Source organism: Macrotis lagotis, chromosome 1 (genome assembly GCF_037893015.1).
Source record: "Macrotis lagotis isolate mMagLag1 chromosome 1, bilby.v1.9.chrom.fasta, whole genome shotgun sequence".
NCBI classification, from domain to species: domain Eukaryota; kingdom Metazoa; phylum Chordata; class Mammalia; order Peramelemorphia; family Peramelidae; genus Macrotis; species Macrotis lagotis.
Genome location: NC_133658.1, coordinates 875,518,406 through 875,540,288, shown reverse-complemented (window position 1 = coordinate 875,540,288; position 21,883 = coordinate 875,518,406). Strand labels below are relative to the sequence as shown.

At 39.8% G+C, this 21,883-nt stretch overlaps 1 protein-coding gene across 1 annotated transcript in view; it reads left to right on the top strand.

Annotated features, from left to right (window-relative positions):
• The first annotated feature begins 4,295 nt into the window (after positions 1 to 4,295).
• LOC141509075 (protein-arginine deiminase type-4-like) overlaps positions 4,296 to 21,883 on the top strand; it is a 30,832-nt gene continuing 13,244 nt past the window's right edge. The window contains exons 1-10 of the mRNA XM_074218290.1: positions 4,296 to 4,707; positions 6,738 to 6,918; positions 8,389 to 8,461; positions 11,223 to 11,314; positions 12,749 to 12,863; positions 14,328 to 14,447; positions 18,754 to 18,932; positions 19,350 to 19,453; positions 19,684 to 19,830; positions 21,216 to 21,327. Of these exons, the coding sequence (XP_074074391.1) occupies positions 4,487 to 4,707; positions 6,738 to 6,918; positions 8,389 to 8,461; positions 11,223 to 11,314; positions 12,749 to 12,863; positions 14,328 to 14,447; positions 18,754 to 18,932; positions 19,350 to 19,453; positions 19,684 to 19,830; positions 21,216 to 21,327 (1,344 nt within the window). The 5' untranslated portion in view covers positions 4,296 to 4,486. The remainder of the gene's footprint in view (positions 4,708 to 6,737; positions 6,919 to 8,388; positions 8,462 to 11,222; positions 11,315 to 12,748; positions 12,864 to 14,327; positions 14,448 to 18,753; positions 18,933 to 19,349; positions 19,454 to 19,683; positions 19,831 to 21,215; positions 21,328 to 21,883) is intronic.

Sequence of the window (21,883 nt, the reverse complement as noted above, 5' to 3'; positions counted from 1 at the left end):
CTTTGTTTTCTGTATTGTGATGAGGGAGAAGCAGAAACACAATTCTGGGGTCCCAGAGCTTGGGTTCTGCCTCTGACACTTACTGGTTATGGAATCTTGGGGAAGTCTTTCCTTTCTCTGACCCTGAACTTCCTCTTTGGGGAGACTTGGGAGGGGTTAATTTGAAAGGCCCTTCAGATTTTCTGACTTTTAAGGGCCCTCCCATCTCTGACAATCCTAGCCATTGCGATTATTATTAGATTATTCTGGCAGCAAGGGCCACTCTTAGAGATGCCTACATGGAAGGCCCCAAAGAAGGAAAGGTGGGGCTCTCTGAAGAGCGTAGAACGAGGGCAACCCTGTGAGCTGACCCACATCTCAGTCTTGCTGATGGGGTACACTGCCCCATCCAATTCACCCCTCCTCCTCAACCTCCATTTCCACATCTATAAAAAGGATAGTTCCAGATTCTCTCTCAAAATCAACAAGGGCAGAAGAAAGTCACTTAAATTACTTAGAAGTCTTTAAAGTAGCTTAAACTCTTACAATTCTTAAAATCTTAAAAGTAACTTAAACTGGGGCAGCTAGGTAATGCAGTGGACAGAGCACCAATCCTAAAGACAGGGGGACCTGAGATCAAATCAGCTCTTAAATACTGATACTTACTAGATGTGTGACCTTGGGCAAGTCACTTAACCCCATTGCCCCACCCCAAAAAAGGTAATAAATTTTCACTGACTAAGGGGCTATAAGGCTATATGTCTCTGAGAGAGCAGGGACAGGACCAACATGCTTCATTAGAAAATGGAATGTTATGATTAATATGGATCTATGTTTATCATTGCTATACATTTAGCACCTATATTAGATTGCTTTCTGTAAGGGGGAGAAAAGGGAGGTAAGGAGAAAAATGTAAAACGCAAAACCTTGCAAAAAATTATTGTTGAGGGGGTGGCTAGGTGGTACAGTGGATAAAGCACCAGCCCTGGAGTCAGGATTACCTGGGTTCAAATCCGGTCTCAGACACTTAATAATTACCTAGCTGTGTGGCCTTGGGCAAGCCACTTAACCCCATTGCCTAGCAAAAACCAAAAAAAAAAATGTTTGTTGAAAACTACTGTTGAATGTAGCTGGAAGAATTGAGAGAGAGAGAGAGAGAAGATGAATAGTTTGACAGAGAGATGATAGATAAATAAAAGAAAATGGAATGTTAGAGTCAGAAGAAACCATAGGCCATGACAAAAGAATGAGATGAGTTCACATTATCACTTTACTAAGAGCTCTATAGGTCACTAGTTAGCTTAGAGAACTGGGCCTGGAGTCAGGAAGATTCATCTGCCCAAGTTCAAATTCAGTCTCAGACACTAGCTGTATGACCCTGGGCAAGTCACTTTACCCCATTTGCCTCAGTTTCCTCATCTATAAAATGAGTTGGAGAAGGAAATGGTCAACTACTTCAGTATCTCTGCCAAGAAAACCCCAAATGGGGTCCTAGAGAGTTGAACGTGATTCAGATGGATGAACATGAGTTTTGCAAATATATCACTTAATCCTCATAGTGACCCTGGGATGCTATTATAGCATCCACATTTTACAGATGAGGAAACTGAAGCAAGGAGGGGTAAATGATTTGTCCACAAGCTAGTTTGCTTCCAGGGTGGACTAAGGTCTTGTAGACTCCAAGTCCAGAGCTCTATCCATGGTACCACTTGGCTGTCCTTGGGCAGCTGGGCAGCAGCTCCCTAGTTGGGTTACCGAAGGCTAGTCCTCCTCAGTTTTCTCTTGTGACATGAAAGAATTATTCTAATTCAGGGGTCCTTAACTTGAGGTGCCTGGAGTCCGAGGAGTCCAAGAATTTGGATGGAAACAATTGCATCTATATTTTCTTTAATCTCCTTCTAAATTTTAGAGCATTTATGAATGGAGGCACCAAACACTCTCCTGAGAAGCGGTTCATAACCTTCACTAAACCCCGAAAAGGACCTGGTCCAAAAGATCTCAATAGCCCCTTCCACAAGTGAAAATCCATCTTCTAAGATTTGCTCGGTTCTCTATCCCCACACGGTCTTGCTAGGACAACATAGAGAAAAGACTGAGGGACCTGGGGCTACTTGGCTGGAGGACCCTGAAAGCTAGGCTGAAGGCCTGAAACTTCATCTTCTCAAAGGTCTGAAGAGGGATCCCAGAGGGAGAAGAGGCCTAACTATCCAAGGCTTGGTCTAGTCTCCACTCTGGCTCAACTTTTGGGGTGGCATTGGGGAGTCTCTTCACATCTCTAGGTCTAAGAATACTTATGTTTGTGACTGACATTCATAATTGAAGAATATGCTAAATAGGAATATTCGAGTTGGGGAGAAGAGGGGGAGGCAGAAAGGAGGGAAGGGGAGATGAGAGAGAAAGGGGAGGAGAGAGGAAGGAAGAGGAAGGGAAAGAGAAAGGGAGAGAAGGGGGGAAGAAGGAACAGAGTTCAAATTTGACTTCAGACATTTAATAATTACCTAGCTATGTGACCTTGTGCAAGTCACTTAACTCTATTGCTAGTTTAAAAAAAATACAAGGAAAAAAAAGACTGGAGATGAAAGACTCAAGCTATTATCAAAGGACAAAAATAGATGAATTTATCTTGTCCAGCAGGGCCACCTGATGAGAGACCAGAGGAAAAAAATGGTCATGATGATAAAGACTTTCTCTCTGGAATCTATTCTTTCATAGTTCTACTAATCCTACTGCTCTTTCTCAGCCTCCTTTGCTAGATTGTTATTCAAATTGCACCTGGTACCCTTAAATATCTCCTTTGCCCTCTTCCTCCTTCTTCTTCCTCTTTGTCTCCTTCCCTTTCTCTCTGTCTCTGACTCATCTCCTTCCTTACAAACATGTCAATATCTGTATCTTTAAAAAACAAAAAATAGGGGGTGGCTGGGTTGCACAGTGGATAGAGCACCAGCTCTGGAGTCAGGAGTACCTGAGTTCAAATCTGACCTCAGACAGTGTGGCCTTAGGCAAGCCATTTAACCCCATTTGCCTTACAAAAGCCTAAAAAAAATAAATGAAAATAAAAACCCACTCACCAATCATCCAGTTTCTACCTAAAGACCTCCCCTGACAGGGGACATCCTCCCTTCCAAGTTGGGACATTCTCCTTAATGCTCCCTCTCCCTCTTCTTGGTTCTTTTGACACTCTCTACAACCCCACCCTCTTCTTCTGTAAAATGATCTGAAGAAGGAAATAGCAATCCATTCCAGCATTTTTGCCAAGAAAATCCAAAAAAAGGGGGCTCACAAAGAGTCAGACACAATTGAACAAGTGCCCCTAGAACAAAGAATATCAGCTGTGGCAGAGAACTTGGAACACAACCTCAGAGGCAGAAGGAATCTTAGAACATAATTATGTAAGAGCTAGGAGGGATCTTTGTATGTTAAAACAGAACATTAGAAGGGGAACATTAAGGGCAGCTAGGTGGCACAGTGAATAGAGCACTGGCCTTGGAGTCAGGAGTACCTGGGTTCAAATCCGACCTCAGACAGTTAATAATTACCTAGCCGTGTGGCCTTGGGCAAGCCACTTAAACCCATTGCCTTGAAAAAAAATCTAAAAAAAAAAAGGGGAACATTAGAACTAAGAAATATTCTGGTACATGGTACTAGAATTCTAGTACATGGTGTATTCTAGTATACCTCCCCTGGAATGGTAGAACTGGAAAAAACTTTGGAATATAAAATATCAAATCTGGAAGAGAATGTCAATTACAGAATGTCAGATCTAGAAGAGTTCACAGAACAAAAATGTTTGACCTGGAAGGGTCTTAGGGGTCATTCTGTCTAAACTCATAGGATTGCTAGCCAGATAATAATAAACATATAATAATTTTATGGTGCTTGGAGATTTGCAAAATGCTTTACATATTTTATCTCATTTGATGCCCACAACAATTCTGTGAGTTAGGTGCAGATGAGGAAATTGGGGCTGAGAGGAATCACCTAGGGCCTTACTGAGTCCATGCCAGAACTCTTCAGCCTGGTTGACGCCGGAAATTATTTCTTTATGATCTAAGACACCTGCAGAAGTGGGCAACTTAATTTATCCCTAGTCCTTGCTTCTTAGAGTCTTGATTGCTTTTATCTGGAAGTATAACTCCCATATATAAGAAGAAGGCACCTAAGAATCTTGTTCCCAAGAGCCATAGATGAAACAAAGCTGCCACCACAACAGCTTTTGTAATAAATCGTTCAACCCTGCCAGGATTAGACAAAAGAGGGAGGTACATACATATGTTCTCACCTGACTGCCTCCTCCTATTCCTTGAACAGCTTTATCTTCAGTCTCTTAAACCTAAGGAAGATGGAGAACACCTGGATAGATGATTGATAATTCCCTTAATTAGAAGCAAAAGTGATTGGAGGCGGATCTACTGGAGTCTATAACAAGAAGCCTAGGGGTTTGTTTCTTGGCCCTCTCTGCTAACAACCTCAAAAGGTCTGAAGGAGCCTAAAGCGAAGACAAGGAAATATGACCTCCTGGGATGAAGACACGGACTCCTGGCATGGAGACTTAGTTTCCTGGCAAGGAAGACTTTTTTCCTGGAGGTCAAATTTGAACTCCCGGCAGGTCTCAATTAAGAAACCTGAAAGAGTCAAGGAATTCCCAAGGAAGATTTTCCCTATATCTGTGGAGCATACTCTCAAGGCAGTGTGTCCATTGGGTACCACACTACTGGTTGATGTTGTGGGGTAAGAGAAAAGGAGCTTTCCTGGATTGGTAACCCAGGTGTTGCCATTGAAAGTATGTTTGTATGTTTGTTCTGAAACTGTTTAGGTGTCTACTGGAGAAGAGGGTTATGCACAGAGCACTGGGCTAGCTGTGGGACTGGTGAATACATTGCTTCCCTTTACTATGTCTCAATTTCCTTTTCTATGAAACAAAGAAACTGAACCAAAGAGCTTTTAAGGCTTGGTTTGTTTGGTTTTGTTTTTGTTTGTTTTTTTGTTTTTTGGCTCTGACTTTCTGAAATTCTCCAGAGTCTTGGGTAAGGTAGCTTTTGTTGTGTATGTTGAGCCCCAGTCCTGATGCCTGAGTTAGGAGGCACTAATGGAGAGGCAGTATGATGCGGTAGAATGGCAATGGATTTGGAATGAGAGAACTCAGAGTCAAATCTACCCAAACCTTTGAGTCAAATCTACCCAAACCTTTGAGTCAAATCTACCCAAACCTTTGAGTCAAATCTACCCAAACCTTTGAGTCAAATCTACCCAAACCTTTGAGTCAAATCTACCCAAACCTTTGAGTCAAATCTACCCAAACCTTTGAGTCAAATCTACCCAAACCTTTGAGTCAAATCTACCCAAACCTTTGAGTCAAATCTACCCAAACCTTTGAGTCAAATCTACCCAAACCTTTGAGTCAAATCTACCCAAACCTTTGAGTCAAATCTACCCAAACCTTTGAGTCAAATCTACCCAAACCTTTGAGTCAAATCTACCCAAACCTTTGAGTCAAATCTACCCAAACCTTTGAGTCAAATCTACCCAAACCTTTGAGTCAAATCTACCCAAACCTTTGAGTCAAATCTACCCAAACCTTTGAGTCAAATCTACCCAAACCTTTGAGTCAAATCTACCCAAACCTTTGAGTCAAATCTACCCAAACCTTTGAGTCAAATCTACCCAAACCTTTGAGTCAAATCTACCCAAACCTTTGAGTCAAATCTACCCAAACCTTTGAGTCAAATCTACCCAAACCTTTGAGTCAAATCTACCCAAACCTTTGAGTCAAATCTACCCAAACCTTTGAGTCAAATCTACCCAAACCTTTGAGTCAAATCTACCCAAACCTTTGAGTCAAATCTACCCAAACCTTTGAGTCAAATCTACCCAAACCTTTGAGTCAAATCTACCCAAACCTTTGAGTCAAATCTACCCAAACCTTTGAGTCAAATCTACCCAAACCTTTGAGTCAAATCTACCCAAACCTTTGAGTCAAATCTACCCAAACCTTTGAGTCAAATCTACCCAAACCTTTGAGTCAAATCTACCCAAACCTTTGAGTCAAATCTACCCAAACCTTTGAGTCAAATCTACCCAAACCTTTGAGTCAAATCTACCCAAACCTTTGAGTCAAATCTACCCAAACCTTTGAGTCAAATCTACCCAAACCTTTGAGTCAAATCTACCCAAACCTTTGAGTCAAATCTACCCAAACCTTTGAGTCAAATCTACCCAAACCTTTGAGTCAAATCTACCCAAACCTTTGAGTCAAATCTACCCAAACCTTTGAGTCAAATCTACCCAAACCTTTGAGTCAAATCTACCCAAACCTTTGAGTCAAATCTACCCAAACCTTTGAAATAGGACCAAGGCAAGCCCAGGAAAAACCTCAGTGGGAACTTGTCAAAAACATTAAATGAAACCCAATTCTACTTGGGATGCAGTTCCCATTCTGGGCTTGCCTGGCATGGTCATGGAGATCTTGGAGTTGGAAGATGTCTTGTAGATGAAGCTCAGTCCTCTCTTTTAGCCAATGAGGAAACAAAGAACCAGAAAAAGGAAATTATTTGCTGAGTCATCTATCATACTAGCTGCAGAACTTGTTAACACTAGAACTCCAGTCTCTTGGTTCCTAGTCCAAGGTTCTCCCCATCCATCCATTGCTGTTCTTCTAAGCCTCATGGTTCTGAGGACCAAAACCTTGTAGGAACGGTAGAGAATGCAACCATGGCTCTGCCTGCCTAACTGGGTTTCATTCTCTTCATTTCTTCTATCAGGCTTGCCCCTGAGGGTTATAAGACCTTTGAAGCCTCATCTTCTGATGGGATCCTCTTTAATGTGGAAGGTACAAAATTCAACTTTAGTTTCCCTGAACATCCGTGCAGATGGTATCTGCAACCCTCATGCAAAATCCTCCTTACAGCACTAGCACCCAGCTCCATGATGTTTTCAGATTGGGTGAGTTTATGATGGATCATGGGGGACAAGGGGAAGCACCTGAGATACCAAATCAGGACAAGGGGAAAGAATGGGTCCCTGGGTTCTGGCCTGGTCAGTTCAGAGCTGGTGCTTTATAGTCCCTGGGCAGCACCTTTCAGGAAGGACTATGAAAAACTGTCTAATATGTAGCTGATATTTCATAATACCAAATTTAAGAGAGAAATGGGTTGGATGTATAAACTAAAGATTACTTTTCATAGAAATAACTGAACTCAGTGGAACTGCTGAAAGCATGTGGAAAATATTGAGAGAAATCCAAGATCAGAGCATTGATCTTAACCTAAAGTTTACAGGATCTTTTGAAATCTAATTTTGCAGAGGGGGAAATGGAGATCTAGGGAGGAAAAGTAACATATTCAATGCCACACAATTAGTTAATAACAGGTTGCCCAACTACCAGTTCCAGGTTCTTTCCATATTGACTATGCTTAGGCAGTTGGGTGGCGCAGAGCATTGGATCTGGAATTGGGAAGAACTGTAGTTCAAATCTGGCTTCAGACTCATACTAACTGTGTGACCCCAGACAAGTTATTTCACTTCTGAAATTACTTTTTTAATGTCTAAATATTTTTTTTGGATTTTTGCAAGGCAATGGGGTTAAGTGACTTGCCCAAGGTCACAAAGTTAGGTAATTATTAAGTATCTGAGCCCATGTTCTGTCCACTGCACCACCTAGCTGCCTCTGAAATTACTTTTAACAGTTTCCTTAACTGTAAAACAAGAATAATAGTAGCACCAACTCACAGGGTAGATGTGAGAATCAAATGTGATAAATATTTGTGGAATGCCTAGCAAACAGTAAGAGCTATATAAATGTTACCTAGCCAGGAACCCATTCAATTCAAAAAACAAGTTCCAGGCAATGTGCTAGTCACTAAGGGAAAAACCACAACTGGAGTTTACAATCCACGTGGGTGGGGAGAAGGGACTACAGGTGAACATCGTTTGAGGGAGGGGTTTGGGGGTAGGAATAGACCCATGGTTTCAATGGCATAAGAAACTTTCCTAAGGGCAGCTAGGTGGAGCAGTGGACAGAGCACCGGCCCTGGAGTCAGGAGTACCTGAGTTCAAATTCGGCCTCAAACACTTAATAATTACCTAGCTGTGTGGCCTTGGGCAAGCCACTTAACCCTGTTGCCTAGCAAAAACCTAAAAAAAAAAATTCTGTGGGGACAGAAAATAGTCCAGGTGTGGGGGACAGCCTCTTCAAAGACAAGGAGATGAGCGATGGAATGTTATTTCCAGGGAACCATCAAATAAGGCAGTTTCTCTGGAATATAGAATTTATATAGGGGAATGATAGGGAATTAACCTAGAAAGATCATTTGGAGACAGATGCTTTTAGAAGCCCCTTGCTGCTTCAAGTCCCTTTGGGATAGATTTGGAAACTATGGACAGCACATCACTGAAATATTGGTATCTTTACAGATTAGAGTTACCTACTTTAAATCTGGGGAGGAACATTCCAACTGTGTGGCTATGATGAACATCACCTGTATCTGTGAGTAACATGTTTTAAAGGGGTAAAGAGAATGGAAAAGAAGAAATATAATCCAAGCAAAGGCTTTGCTTAAGCAGCCAGAGGGAGGGGGAGAGATTAGTTGTAGAAAGAAGACTTGTGTCCATTCTTGGGGAATGCCACAATTAATCAGTGACCTTTTGAAGGGTGTCAGTAGGAATGAAGGCATGGCAATAAGCAGTTATAAAGTGCCTACTAGATTCCAAGTCCTTGCTAAGCACTGGGAACATAAATGCAAGCAAAAAGAAATAGCCCCTGGACTCAAGGAGCTTGCCTTCTAATGGAGAAAGACAAAACATAAAAAACACATTCAAAGTTGACAAGTAAGAATTGGGGATGAAGTGCTTACATAAGGACACACAGTTGCATTACATCTAAACATCACATTTGAGGAAGAATATTGATGAGCCATAGAGCATTCAAAGACAGGCTATTCATATGACATAGGAATTCAAAGCTGGTCATCTGAGGATTGGTTAAAGCTGTTTAACCAAAGATTTGACAGAGACATAAATGTTGTCAAGTGTTTGAATGGCTTTCAAGAAGAAGAATTAATCTTGGTTGCCAAGGTAACATCACTAGGTAAAACTAGAGACAACAAATAGAAAATGAAAAGGGGCAAAATATAAGTTTAATGTAAAGAAAACTCTGATTGGAGCAAACCCAATGTAGCACTACCCTTCCTATCCTCATTGTATTGATTTGGTTAATGAAAAATTAAAAATTTTTGTCGTATTATTTACTTTTTGTGATTTACTTATCTTTGTGATTTCCTCTTTACCTTCTTTGCTTAAGAATTCTGCCCCAGATATAGATGTTACTGAGAATCAGATCTTGTTCTCTGCAAATCGTTTGATTTGTGACCCAAATGTGAGTTATGACAATTTGATCGAACCGTGTTGTCCTTTCTCCCTCCCCCATCACCATCATGCCTCTAAAGAATTCTTTTGTTGGCAGCAAGGATTGAACTAGTAAGGAACAATGAAGATTAGAGAAAGGAGATGATCATGGGTAAAATATGCCAGAGGGAATGGAAAGGGATGGAAATTCAAAGTACCAGGAGAAAGATTGTAACTTTAAGCAGGAGAAGGAGCATATTTTCATCTGAGTTTAGAGAAAAGAAGGAAAAAATGGGGGGGGGGATTTACTGAGATGTTATGAGAGAAGGAACTGGTGGTCAATAACCCTTTTTCCAGTATAGAGTAAGACAAAATCATCCACTGAGAAATAAGGGATGCTTGAGACGTTTGGGTTCAATTTCTGTGTACAATATGACTCATTTAAGAAGAAAATTATCTTACCAAGGAAAACTTAGTTGTTATTGTTTTGGGGCCATTTTTAGTCCTGTCAACCCTTTATGACCTATTTTTTTAAGGAGGAGGACTTTCTTGGCAAAGATACTGGAGTAGTTTACCATTTCCTTCTCCAGTTCATTTTACAGATGAAGAAACTGAATGACTTGCCCAGAATCACACAGCTAGTAAATGAAGTCATCTTTGAAATTGTGGAAATGAGTCTTCTGACTCCAAGTCCAGTGTCCTATCTATTAAATCACCTAGCTTCCCCTTAGTTGATGTTAGATAATGCGACAAGGGAGTGGGATCTGCATTTCATAAAAAGAGGGATAGAGAAAGTAGAAGAAACAGAGTTGAATTTGGTATGAAAAGGGGGGCAAGGTATATGAGAGTAGTGGATGATGTAAAATTTAACTACAACTCAAAATGGAGTGGTGGAGAATATGAAGACAGAGTAAAGATGGTAGCCTAGGAGAGTAGTGAGTGGAGAAGAGCAGACTGAGGATGAAGAATAAGTATGAGAGAAAGCAGGAATAGAGAGATAAGGAATGATAAATCAAGTTAACAATTCTTGATTATAGAAAAAACCACTTATGTGTGATGAGATCAAGGGTGTGACCATTCATTTTATGTGGTCAGGGTAGAGTGTTATATTGAAATTAAGGTTGAACCATTAAGTGTCCTAACATAAGGTTAATGATTAGGGTTAGAAGACTGAGGCAGGTCCTATAGTTTTTGGGGAAAGGTGGGAAAATGGCCTGGGGTTGGAGGGGTCAGTAAATAAGACACTGCTAAATGATAGTGGTAGAGGGAAGACCAAGGTAGCAGGTGATCATAAGAGCTAGAATTGAAGGAATCTTGAAATATAATGTTATATGGTAAATGAAATATGACCAAAAAGCACTTTGCACAGCTTAAAGTTCTAGAAGGAGGAGGTATTAAAAATGATACTACTATAATAGTATTGAATTTTGAATTGGAGGCCCCAGGTTTGAATTTCAGCTCTTCTCTTATTGTGGGAATTTGGAACTTGAATTGTCTCATCCCCAGTTTTGTCTACAAAAGGAAGGATATGAACCAGAAGGAACCCTAAAGTTCTTCTACTGTTTATCATCCTATGGAGAGGCAATCTTTGAGTGGGCATTCAAGAATAGAATTAGAATCCAAAAATTGAAAGGACTGACTTGAGAGTTCCTTGTCATTCTAGGTTTTCAAATGGGGATAGCGAGAAGATTCCTGTACTACTTGAAGTCCAATTTGTATAACATCCCTTTTCTTTTCATGACTTAGGAGGCAAAGAGACTCCCAAGATGTAAAGCCCTTGGAAGAGTAGACCTTGAAACACTTTATAGCCTGATTAGAAGAAGGGTAGGTTGGGAGATCTTCTCTGACTCTGAAGGAGTCCTGGGCTACTGGTCACTCCTCGGATTCTATGCTTTCTTTTCCAGCTTTCTCTCTAACAGTGGAAATGTATGGAGACAAAGAGAACCAGAAGAGAAGAAAGATGAACAATGAGGTTCAGGGGCCGTTTCGTGTGGAAGTAAGTATACTCTGGAGGGAAAACTCCAAGAATAAGGATTCAGAATCTTTAGTATGTCCCCTCAGTAGTTGGTGAGGCCTATGTATGGACTCTCTCAAAATAATGTTTTAAAATGCATAGACTATACAAGATTACATAGGAAATAAATAAATTGTATTAAAATCTGGTTCTCAAACTATCTTTTTGAAAAACATACAAACCCAAGGACCCCAGGCTAAGGACTATTTTGATGATCCACTGGGGAGTCGGGGTGGGGAGACAGCATGAAAAACTGAGTAGAATACTGAACTTTGTAATCAAGAAGGTACTTTGGTTCACATTCTATTGCTAATAGTAACTAGTCATGTAATCCTGAACAACAGTAAGTTTCCATTTCCCCAACCATAAAAACATGGAGCTCATAATACCTATACTCACCTATCTTGTAGAGTTGGTTGGCGATCAGAGAAAGGAGGAAAATCGATATGAGGTCTCAAAAGTCTCAGTGAATTTTGGGATACCCCATATTTGTTTAAAATGGGAGTGTTCTTTGAGGAAGGGAAAGGAGTCAGTGGGAAGGGAGTCATGGGGGTAGGGAATTATATATTATTATATTGCTGTTTTGATCATTAAAGTCATTGATATGTTTATGGTTTATTAACATATTGATATGTTTATGGTTTGGTATATTAATTAATATCATTAATATCACAATGTATTTATTTTATGTTCCTATCAATATATTATACTAATAACTAAAATTATGTCCACTGTATAAGTTGTTGTACTAAGTATTTTAGGATGATCTCATTTGATCCTCACAACAATCCTGGGAGACAGGCACAATAGAAATGAAACGAATTACTGAGGAGTACACAGTTTATGTGAGTGTCTAAGGCTGCATTTGAAATCCAGGCTAAGGACTTTTTGACCTTGTACATTTACAATCAAAAAACTATATTTGCTTATTTTGAAAAACAGCAGCAATAAGAACCATGTATATCGCTTATTCTACTGCTTTGAGAAGGAAGGAATGTCCAGGATCTCTGGAAAAAGGAAGGGCAAGGAGAAATATCTGTGTATGATAGGATTAATTTCTTTTATTTCTATATTGAAAATTCTATCTTTAGAGTTTAGGAAAGTGTATCTAATTCAATTTTGTATAAGGTAAATCCAGTGACACTGTGACTCTGGACAAGTCTATCTCATTTTCCTCAATTGTAAAGTGAGGATAATAGTATTGGTCTCCCAGGATTGTTGTAAGGTTCAAATCAAAGATGCCTCAAAGGTGCTATGTTTTGGGCACCTAATAGATAGTTAAATGCCTAGTCCCTTCCCCCTCCTGATATTTAGTCTCTCTGTCTGTCTAGGCAAAGATGGAAGGAGGTCTTTATTTCATAAGTCTGGGGTGGGAATAGGGGAATGATCCTTTAGAGTCCATACCTCTCTTTTCAGGAAAAAGCCCAATTCTCCTGGAAGGGGCCCATCATGCTTGTGAACTGCAAATCCAAGAATACATACCCACCTGAAACAGATAATTATACAGAAGAAATTCTTGACAAAGATAAAGGTAACTTCAGGTGCATCACCCAGTCTGGGGAACAGCCTTCATCTTGTCTGGGCTCAACCTAAGGATAGCAAAGCAAATTTATTCTCCCCTTGTTAGTTTGGAGACTTCTGCCTCAAGAGTTGCTCCCAGACTTAGGGATAAGGGCTTCCTAACTTACCACCTCTCACCCTCAACTGGAGTAAAACATTTCCCTTATGTTAAAAGAACTTGAGACAGGAGCAGAGAAAGCTAAAGGAAAGGGCACTCACTTTATAATTGAAAGTCTGGGTTCAATCAATAGGCATTCATTAAATATTAACATTGTATCAAGTATTGTACTTGGGGATACAAAGTCAAAAATGAAAACCCTGCCCTCAAGGAGCTTACAGCCTGGGAAAATGGAAAAAGTATCCCCAAATAAGAAAAAGCACAAAATAGATTTCTTTACACATTTGAGAGAGAACAATGAACTAAAGGGCTGTAACTACTGAAGTAAAACCCAAGCCCAACAGTGTAGTCAGAGTATTAATTTAGAGGCAGCTAGATATTCAGCAGGGAAGACTTGAATCAAATCTATGGAGATAGTTGCCACCTATGTAACCTTCGGCAAATAAACCTTCCTGTTTAATTTCCTCATCTGTATAAAAAAGATAATAATAAGATCTGTTTCCCAGGGTTGTTACAAGAATCAAATGAGAAAGCATTTATAAATTACTAGGCAAGCCTTAAAGTTTTATAAAAATGTTAGCTATTTAAAAAGACAAATAAACTAGTCAGTAGGCTGTTGTTTTGCAGTCTAGAGATAAAAGGGCCAGACTCATACATTCTTTACCCAACTCTCTTATAGCTCAGGAATTTGGCTAGGGTAGAGAAGAGCTATAGATCCTATCATTGGCCTACAGCTGGAACCCTACCCATTTGACAGATGAGGAAACTAAGACCCAGAGAAGTGGGATTAATTTGCCCAAGGGAGCAAAAGTAGTAAAGTGGCAGAGAGAGGTCTTCTGACTCCAAATGCAGGACCTTTCCCATTGTCTCATGTAACATCCCCATGCTACTACAAGTAGCAAGAGGTGAATACCAAACTCTGGGGGAAAAAACTGAAGTTCATGATGTCTAAATGTCAGCTTATGTATTCTAGAGGGGAAGGGATGTCTTCTTCTCAGGTAAGGTTGGGAATCCATGAACCTTCCTAATAATTAAGGTTGTCTAAAAATGAATTGTAGGGGCGGCTAGGTGGTGCAGTGGATAAAGCACCGGCCCTGGAGTCAGGAGTACCTGGGTTCAAATCTGGTCTCAGACACTTAATAATAACCTAGCTGTATGGCCTTGGGTAAGCCACTTAACCCCATTGCCTTGCAAAAACTAAAAAAAAGGGGGGAAAAAAGAATGAGCTCCCTGTATCAATCTATTCAAGTGGATGCTTAAATCAGAAGAGGGATATCCTCAGACCCTCAGAAGCTGGTTATTTCTTTCCTTTCCCAGTTATTCATCGGATGTCAAAAATGATCTTGAAGATACATTCCCCAATTGGATTTTTCAACATTCATCAATTAATTATTAATTGTTCTCATCCAGACAGAGTGAGACTCTTTGGCATTGAACGTGAGTATCCTTTTCATCTTTGGGAGCTGACATGTTTAGGGGGGGAAAAGAGAGAGTGGGAGAACACTGCATAGGACTTAGATCCAAATGGAGATCCAAATGGCCACATACTACCTGGTAGTGACTTCCTGTAGTTCAGTTTCTTTATTTACAAAGTGGGGTGGGGTAGAAGGACCTCCAAGTTCTTTTCAACTTGAAATTTAGGACTCTATGAGAGAGGGAGGTAGGAAAGGGGGGCAAAGAAACTTTAAACTTGAGTAACATATCATTACTTGGACCACACGATCTATGATGAGAAAGAAGACAATCATAACTGAGAATTCTTGTAGGTTTGTTTATAGTATTGAGAGGAAGGCTAATATCACAAAGGATAGGTTAATAGCAGGGCTCTTCATGCATTCAGAGTAATAGAGGTTGGGTTCTCAGGAGAACCTACTGTTGGGTGATAATGTTGGGGAGGGGGACAGGATTTAAGTCAGATGAAAGATCAGTTTTGTAAGCATGAGCCAGCAGAAGATGAAAAAGAATGGAAAACTGGCTAGATTTGAGATTTATGGTCCTCAGCTCAAATTCAGTTTCTGCTGCTAGCTGTCTGTGTTGAGGCAAAATTCTTGATCTGTTCTTTCATTTGTAAAATGAGGCTAATGGATTAGAGAGAGACTAAAGTCACATCTGGCTCAAACCTTCTATCCAAAAATGTCTGTTTCCAGATCCACTACTCTACCCCTTTGCTATAGAATTAAACTGAGTTCAGATTTAATATCATGGCAGAGACCATCTAGTTCAGGGATTATTTATCTTTTTTTAATGTTATGGACCTCTTCTCAACACAAGATTTTAAAGTAATGATAGGCAGTTAGGTGGCACAGTAGATGAAGACTGTAGTTCAAATCCATCCTTGGATGCCTCCTGACTTTGTGACCCTGGACAGTTTACCTAAGTTCTGTCTATTTGGGGATGATAATGATATAGTACCTTTCCCTCCAGAGTGATTTGTGAAGATAAAATGAGATATTAAAGTGCTTTGCAAACATCAAACACTATGTACATGCTTTCATCGAATTATTTCAGTCATGTCTGACTCTTCATAATCTATATGGAGTTATCTTGGCAGAGATACTAGTTTGCCATTTCCTTCTCAGCTCATTTTATAGATGAGGACACTGAGGCAAACAAGGTTAAGTGACTTGACCAGGGTTACTCTACAAAGTATAAAGATCAAAGACAATTCTAAAGGACTTGTGATAGAAAATACCATTCAGCTCCAGAGAAAGAACTATGGAGTATGAAGACAGACCAAATTTTACTACTTTCAATTTTTGAAATTTGTTTTCTATTTTGTTCCTCTCATGGTTTTTCCTTTTTGTTCTGATTCTTTCATAACATGACTAACATGGAAATATATTTAATATAGTTTATACATACACACACACACACACACACACAAGACCTATATCAGATTACTCTGTCAAAGGGGAAAAAGAAGGAAGGAGAAAAATGTGGTACTCAAAATCTTTCAAAAAAGTTAATGTTGAAAACTATCTTTGCAGAAGGTTGGAAAAAAATTAACTTTTTTTTTTAAAGTGGGGTTTTAGATCTCAGAGGACCAGTTAGTTTTAACCATAGTTTCAACTACCTACTTCCAGGGTTGAAGGGAACCAATTTGCTCCCAGTAACAAATAGGAGACTTGGCCCTGAGGGGCCCTTTTTTTGGTCATCTCCAAAATTAAGACTCATGCCATTGTACAATTATAGTGATCAAGGGAGTAGGGAGGGAGGGATAAGTCTTTGCAAGTTCAAGGATGTTTTTGAACTTTGTGGTCTTCCCTTCAGGAGTTGGAGCCAAAGACTGCTTGCTTACATTGTTTCAGAACTTTCATAGGCTTGCCACTTGCTTCCTTATATTGACCATTTTTGATCATATTATTATCCTCCCCAGCATTTTCTGGTTTAAATGGACTGAGCAATTTGGATTAGTGGTTATAAGGAACAATGAGAACAGGTAAAGAGAAAGGACAGATTACAATAGTGATGAGTTCATTTACCTCCCTTTCTGAGGGCTCTTGATGTTCTGTTTAAAACAGTGGTTGGGTTGTGATAACAAAAAACAAAGGAACCTAAGACCAAACTGGAAAAAGTCTTAGCTTTACAAGTAACTGGATCAGCAAAAAGAAATTCTTCAAACTCAGAAGAAAGGGAAGAATGAATTTTACCTTCCCCTCTCCTCTTCCCTTCCTTGACTTCATAGCTCTCTGGATAAGGATAGTATTTTCTATCACAGATCCTTTAGACTTGTCTTTGATTGGGGTGGCTAGATGGTGCAGTGGATAGAGCACTGGCCCTGGAGTCAGGAGTACCTGAGTTCAAATCTGGCCTCAGACACTTAATAATTACCTAGCTGTGTGACCTTGGGCAAGCCACTCAACTCCATTGCCTTGCAAAAAAAAAACCTAAAAAAATTCTTTGATCATTTTACTTCTAAGAAGGGCAAAGTCTGTCATGGTTGTTCATCCTACAATGTTTCTGTTAATGAATATAATATTCTCCTGGGTCTGTTTACTGCACTCAGCATCAGTACATGTAGGTTTTTCCAGGCTTTTCTGAAGTCTGCCCATTCATGATTTCTTAGAGAACAGTAATACTCCATTACATTCATATACCACAATTTATTCAGTCACTCCCTAATTGATGGACATCCCCTCCATTTGCAATTCTTTGCCACTACAAAAACGTTGCTACAAATATTTTTTGTACACATGGCTCTTTTGCCCCTTTTTAATAATCTTTTGGGGATAGACCTAGTAGTGGTATTACTGGATCAAAGGGTATGCACAGTTTGATTTCTCTTTGGATATAGTTCCAAATTTCTCTCCAGAATGGTTGCATCAATTCACAACTCCAGCAACAGCCTTCCCCGCATCCTCTCCAACATCAATCATTTTCCTGTTTTGTCACTGACCAATCTGATAGGTGTGATATGGTACCTCAGAGTTGTTTTAATTTGTATTTCTCTAATCAATAATGATTTAAAGCATTTTTTCTCATATATAGAAAAATATTTGTGTGTGTGTGTGTGTGTGTGTGTGTGTGTAAGAGAAACTACCTGCTCATATCTTTTGATCATTTATCAACTTGGGAATAACCTGTAATGTTATAAATTTGACTCAGATATCTCTATATAGATTTTAGAAATGAGTCCTTCATAAAAACACTAGCTGTAAAAATTGTTCCCAGGTTTCCTTCTAATCTTAGTTGCACTGGATTTATTTGACCAAAACCCTTTTAATTTAGTGTAATTAAAATTGTCCATTTTGCATATTATAATATTCTCTATCTTTTGTTTGGTCATAAACTCCTCCCCTTTCCATAGATCTGACAGAATCCTTATTCTTTATTCTTCTAAACACTATCAGCTCTTATATCTAAATCCTGTACCCATTTCTATTTTATTTTCTTGTAGGGTATGAGATGTTGGTCTATACCTAGTTTCCGTCAAGTCATTTTCCAGTTTTTCCAGCAGTTTTTGTCAAATAGTGAGTTCTCAACCCAGAACTTGGGAGTCTTTGGTTCAAGCAAATAGTAGATCATCATAGTCATTTACTACTGTTTCTTTTGTATCTAACTTTTTCCACTGACCTACTTCTCTGTTTTGTATCCAGTATCAAATAATTTTGTTGATTTCTGCTTTATAGTATAATATTAGATCTGATGTGGTTAGGTCACCTTTCTTTGCAGTTTTTCCATTAATTCCCTTGATATTCTTGACCTTTTGTTCCTCCAGATGAATTTTGCTACTTTTTTTTTAGCTGTATGAAATAATTTTTTGGTACTTTGATATGACGTTGAAAAAAATAATTTAATTTAGGTAGAATTGTTGCTTCTATTACATTAGTGTGGCCTACCCATGGAGCAATTGACATTTTTCCAATTATTCAGATCTGGTCTTATTTGGGAAGAAAAATGTTTCGTAATTTTTTTCATATAGTTTCTGAATTTCTCTCTAATGCCCATTTTAGAGGGGATATCATTACAAGTATCATTAGCTTAGCTTCAAGAAGAAGCTATGTGTAAACACTCATATTCCTATCCAATTGGTTAACAGAAATCATACAATTGCTAAGAGGGCTATTGATAGTCAAGAAATAATTTTTAGTTTCATCTCAATGCACCCAAGATTTGGAAGACTGCATCTATTCTCTTGGAGTAGCAATGAGCCACTGAACCTTGATGTCCCATTCTGCCCCACTTCCCAATTCAGAACCAGGGATCTGGTCCTCTAACCTAAGTCATCTTTTCCTTCTTCTAGGACCCACTATAAAAACTTCCTACAAAATGATACTGGGGCCAAACAAACCTTGCCATACTGTCACATATCTGAGAAACTCTGAGAAACGGGAATTTTATGTGGAAGCGCTTTCCTTCCCAGATGCTGACTTCTCTGGGATGGTTTCTTTCACATTCTCCTTGTTGGATCATTCTAATGAGGCATGTATGGGAATGGACTTTGGTGGAGGTTGGTAAAATCTGGAGGGCAAGTTGGAGAAACAGTTGAAGAGATAGGGTGGGGAAGAATTCAGTCATCCCATGTGAAGAAAAGACCTTGGGAGAAACAGGAAGAAGGGAAATTTGGGAAGGATAGATTGATTCTAGTCTCCAGTGAATATAGAAGCTTAAGAGCTGGTCACTTAGGATCATAGATTTCCAGTTGGAATCGTATGTCTCTTAAAGCTACAGAAACCACTCCTAATTCAGCCCCTTCCTCTTAAGATTGAGGGAACAGAGACCCAGAAAGGAGGAAATGACTGGCTCAGGTTCACTCAGCCGGGAAGTAGGTGAGTAGGGACATGAATCTAGCTTTTCTATAACACTAATGATTAATGGTTTCTACTACACCTCCTATAGGATGTCCTTGAGCCTCTGATCCAAAATTCAAGAGTGGATTTCCGTGTAGCACCATGGATCATGACTCCTAGCACCCAACCAGCCAAGGCAATCTATATGACCAGGTAAGGATGAGAAGGGACTTCAAAAGGCCACACTAAGACATCTTCCTTCTGCCCTGGACTCAACCCCACAGCTCTCCATGCCAGTGAGCAGATCAAAGAGCTTTCTGGTGACCCCCCCTCTACCATTAGGGACCTCATTAGAATGGGATGAAATTAACTGTGTTCTTCCTAGGAGTGGGCCTCCATGTCCCCCTTCCCCCATTGAGCTATTTTGCTGGTTTTCTTTCTAGTAAACTGAGAAATCAGCCCTTGCGTCCATGGAGATTTTGGAGGAATACCAAAGGTATGTTGCCTATCAAGTGGTTGACAGGGTCATTGGAGTCGGAGCCAGAGTCGGAGCTGGAGCCAGAGCCAGAGTCAAGGACAAAGTCAAACAAGTATGTTCTAGTAATTGGAGTCTTATCCAGGTGACTTAATGGCTGGACCCAGAATCAGGAAGACTCCTGAGTTCAATTCTGACCTCAGACACTTACTAGCTATGGGATCCCAGACACTCCAGAATCTTTGCTGAGAACTCCAAATGGAGTCTGAGTCAGATTCAGTTGAAAAAGAACTGAACAATTTTCCCTACCCTCTCATTCCTCCTTTTTTTTTTTTGGAAGCTGGGTTTTGGAAGGGACTGAAGAGATGGGAAAACACTGAGGCTAGAGTTTAATGACCTATAGCCCATAGCAGAATAACTTAATCCAAGCAGAAAAGGACTAGGGAGGGGACTTCTGCTATAGGAACACTTGATCTCATTCCATGGATGAGATCAGAGCTCTAAAAGTAGTTTGAAATTAAAACTAAGAAGTTATCCTCCTCTTTCTCTTCCTCCCTTCCCCTTCTATTCCCACCTCACCACCACCACCACCACATGATATGCTAAAAGATATTTACAGATTGGTAAACTTTCCAAAGATTTTTTGTATGTGTTTACAATTTCATTTCACATAGATTGATATGGGTTAATACTCTTCTATCCCTCAACCTGCCAATAGAAATAGCAAAAACCGATGGATATGGATCACAATTTATCACCTGGAATCCAATGTTCTGTTGACCCTTAACCCACTGAGCTAGATTGATCCATGGCTATTGTAGCATCAAGTTCTTTCTTTAAATTCTTCAGCTAGTTGAGAACTTCTCTGCCTGTATTCTACTCTGGTTTCTCAAAACCATAAGATTTTGTCCATGCATGGAGATAAAGTAGGTTTTGATACTCAAAATGGATTGTTGGTTGAGTGGGGAGTAACGGCAGAGTAAGTGTTGCGTCTCCCTTGAATGAACTTGCAAACTGACTGAGTAAGCAGTATGATATCAAATTTAGGAGGAAAAGAAAAGGGAACTGGGAGAAGATGTGAACCTTGGGATATTAGCCCCTGTGAGTAGGGAGATTTGGTATACTATAAGGTTTAGGAAGCTAAAGGAAGTTTTCCTGAGTTGTAAAGTCAAAGAGAAAATGCATGTTGCTATTTGACAGTTTCCTATTTTGAGAAATTAAGCTTGGTTGTCCTACATTACTGAAGGAATTCAAATATGCAAACCCCCCTTCAAGTTTTTAGCATTCTGGAACAAGTTCCCAGTAGCACCATGTTAGTTAAAGCTCTGGTCAAGGTTCCCCCCACCCCAAAGTCTTTATAAAGAATACTTTTTAAGTTGAGGGTCATGGATTCAAAAATAACTGAAACCCTTCCCCTACCTTTCCCTCCCCCCAAAAACATTCCTTCTTATGGAATGGGATTTGTTTTGAGTTTTTTTTTTTTTTTACTTTTCTCTCCAGGTCCATACCTTGGTCGAGATACTTGAATACTATTTTGGACTATATCTATAAAACTAGGATTGAGCTTATTTTCTGCCCCAAAGATGAAGTTCGTCTTGATACATGGATTGGGGTAACATCAACTTGAAGAACCTAGCTCTCTTGAGTTCCCCTCTCTGTCCCAATGGTCCTGTTCTCTTGGGCAAGAGGGACAGGGGAAACAGAGGTGGGGAGGAAGCATGCTATTTGTTGCATGAATTGGAATGGGCAAATGAGTTATATGGGGTAAGATGGCCTGGGTTCCTAGCTAAGAAACCTGGATGTAGGGAAGAGGGCTCAAGAACCTCAAATGGAATAATAGGGGCAGTTATTTAGAGTAGACCAATTTGGGTAAGGCTTCTATCAGTAAACCTGAGGGAGGCCTAGACATAAGATACTTAAGTATAGATTTTAGCTGGGAATGGGAGGGTCAAGCAAGACCTCAAAGAAACAATGAGCTAAATCAAGAGCTTCTGAGGCAGAGCTATGAGACTCGGGGAGAGTTCAACCTGGAGTTCACAGAACAGCTCATGTCTTAGTTGCGATGTAGAAGACCTGGTGGTTGGAGTAAGATGGCAGAATGAATTCCAAACTAAAGGGCATCTACTTTATCATAGGAAGGATAGGGAGTCAAGGATAACTTCTGAACA